Source organism: Ictidomys tridecemlineatus, unplaced genomic scaffold (genome assembly GCF_052094955.1).
Source record: "Ictidomys tridecemlineatus isolate mIctTri1 unplaced genomic scaffold, mIctTri1.hap1 Scaffold_77, whole genome shotgun sequence".
Taxonomy (NCBI): domain Eukaryota; kingdom Metazoa; phylum Chordata; class Mammalia; order Rodentia; family Sciuridae; genus Ictidomys; species Ictidomys tridecemlineatus.
The window spans coordinates 840,947-842,873 of record NW_027525652.1 but is presented as its reverse complement, the minus strand read 5'-3'; the positions used below and the strand labels follow the sequence as shown (position 1 = coordinate 842,873).

General features: G+C 47.1%; 1 protein-coding gene across 1 annotated transcript; it reads left to right on the top strand.

Annotated features, from left to right (window-relative positions):
- The first annotated feature begins 384 nt into the window (after positions 1-384).
- Positions 385-1,533, top strand: LOC144374607 (atypical chemokine receptor 3-like). The gene has a single exon (XM_078037372.1). The coding sequence runs from the start codon at positions 385-387 to the stop codon at positions 1,471-1,473; it is 1,089 nt and encodes a 362-aa protein (XP_077893498.1). The 3' UTR covers positions 1,474-1,533.
- The last annotated feature ends 394 nt before the right edge of the window (positions 1,534-1,927 follow it).

Sequence of the window (1,927 nt, the reverse complement as noted above, 5' to 3'; positions counted from 1 at the left end):
CACCTGTGGCAAGTGACAGAACTGCCACCTACATAGAGGAGACAAGTCAAGTCTGGTGTTTCTTTGGCCCTGTACCATGTTGATTTCACACTCTGAGCACAGCCAGGCTGATGGTGTCTGAAGAAGACAGCCAATGAAAGATAGAAAACCAACATTGTGTCTGTCTTTGGACACTGTGTCAATGAGACTCTGGCTGTTTGTTTATGATTGATTGATTGATTTCTTTTCTCCTTTCTTTGTGAGACACCTCAGAACTTGGGCAAAACTGCTGGGCCTTATTAGGACCCCAGAAAAATGTTTTGACTGGAAGTCGAGGTTCCCTGATGAGTGATTTCTCTCTCCCATCTCTCTGGGTTGCTGTAGGTCCTTCTCACTCCCCCTACCATGGATATGCATCTCTTTGACCACACAGAGCCAAGAAACTTCTCTGACATTAACTGGCCATGCAACAGCAGCAACTGCATCCTGATTGATACAGTGCACTGCCCAACCATGCCCCACAAAAGCATCCTACTCTACACACTTTCCTTCATTTACATTTTCATCTTCGTGATCGGCATGATTGCCAACTCTGTGGTGGTCTGGGTGAACATCCAGGCCAAGAACACAGGCTATGACACCCACTGCTACATCTTGAAACTTGCCATCACGGACCTGTGGGTGGTCATCACCATCCCCGTCTGGGTGATCAGCCTGGTGCAGGACAACCAGTGGCAAATGGGTGAGCTAACCTGCAAGGTCACGCACCTCACCTTCTCTGTCAACCTCGTTGGCAGCATCTTCTTCCTCACATGCATGAGCATCGACTGCTACCTCTTCATCATCTACTTCACCAGCACCTCCAGCCGCAGGAAGAAGATGGTGTGCCACATCGTGTGCGTTCTGATGTGGCTGCTGGCCTTGTGCTTGTCTCTGCCCAACACCTACTACCTGAAGACTGTGATGTCTGCTTCCAACAACGAGACCTACTGCTGGTCGTTCTACCCTGAGCACAGCATCAAGGAGTGGCTGATCGGCATGGAGCTTGTCTCTGTTGTCTTGGGCTTCATTGTCCCCTTCTCCATCATCACTGTCTTCTACTGCCTACTCTCCAGGGCCATCTCAGCCTCTGGTGATCAGGAGAATCAGAGTATCCGGAAGGTCATCTTTTCCTATGTGGTGGTCTTCCTTGTGTGCTGGCTCCCCTATCACGTGGCAGTGCTGCTGGACATCTTCTCCATCCTGCACAACCTCCCCTTCACCTGCCAGCTGGAGAACACGCTCCTCACAGCACTGCATGTCACACAGAGCCTGTCCCTGGTGCACTGCTGCATCAATCCTGTGCTCTACAGCTTCATCAACCACAAGTACAGGTACAAGCTGATGAAGGCCTTCACCTTCCAGTATTCTGCCCAAATAGGCCTCACCCAGCTCACCAACACCTCCAGAGTGTCAGAGACAGAGTACTTGGTGCTGGAGCAAAACTCCAAATGACCTGCTGTGCAGAGGCCACGTCATGGAGCTTGTGAACATGGCTTATGGTCTTCATAAGAGAGCAAGGGAGCTTTGGGTCTTGATGCCCAAGTGACATGAAGAGGAGAAGGTGTCATAGAGAGTAAGAGGTCACATTGTGCATCTTACTCTCTATCCAGTGCTGTCTGTCAAAGTCAGCTTCAGGAAACACTTGACTGGACATCTATACAACAGAACCTTCTGCTCTTCCTGAAATTTTTATATGTTGAATTATATTTAAGTCTTCATTTTCTCACTATTGGCATACTGCATAAAAAGTATTGGAAAGTTAAATGTATTTTAAATATTGCATGGGAGGTATAATCCTACTCAGATTGCTGTAGTTTTAAGATTAGTTTGACTTTAGTTTTACTAAGGGTGTCATTTTTAACTAATTTAAAGTTATGTATTTATATACATGTATATGCATATATAT

Excerpts from the sequence above, each read along its gene's own strand:
- LOC144374607 (XM_078037372.1), top strand. The coding sequence starts at position 385 with ATGGATATGCATCTCTTTGACCACACAGAGCCAAGAAACTTCTCTGAC.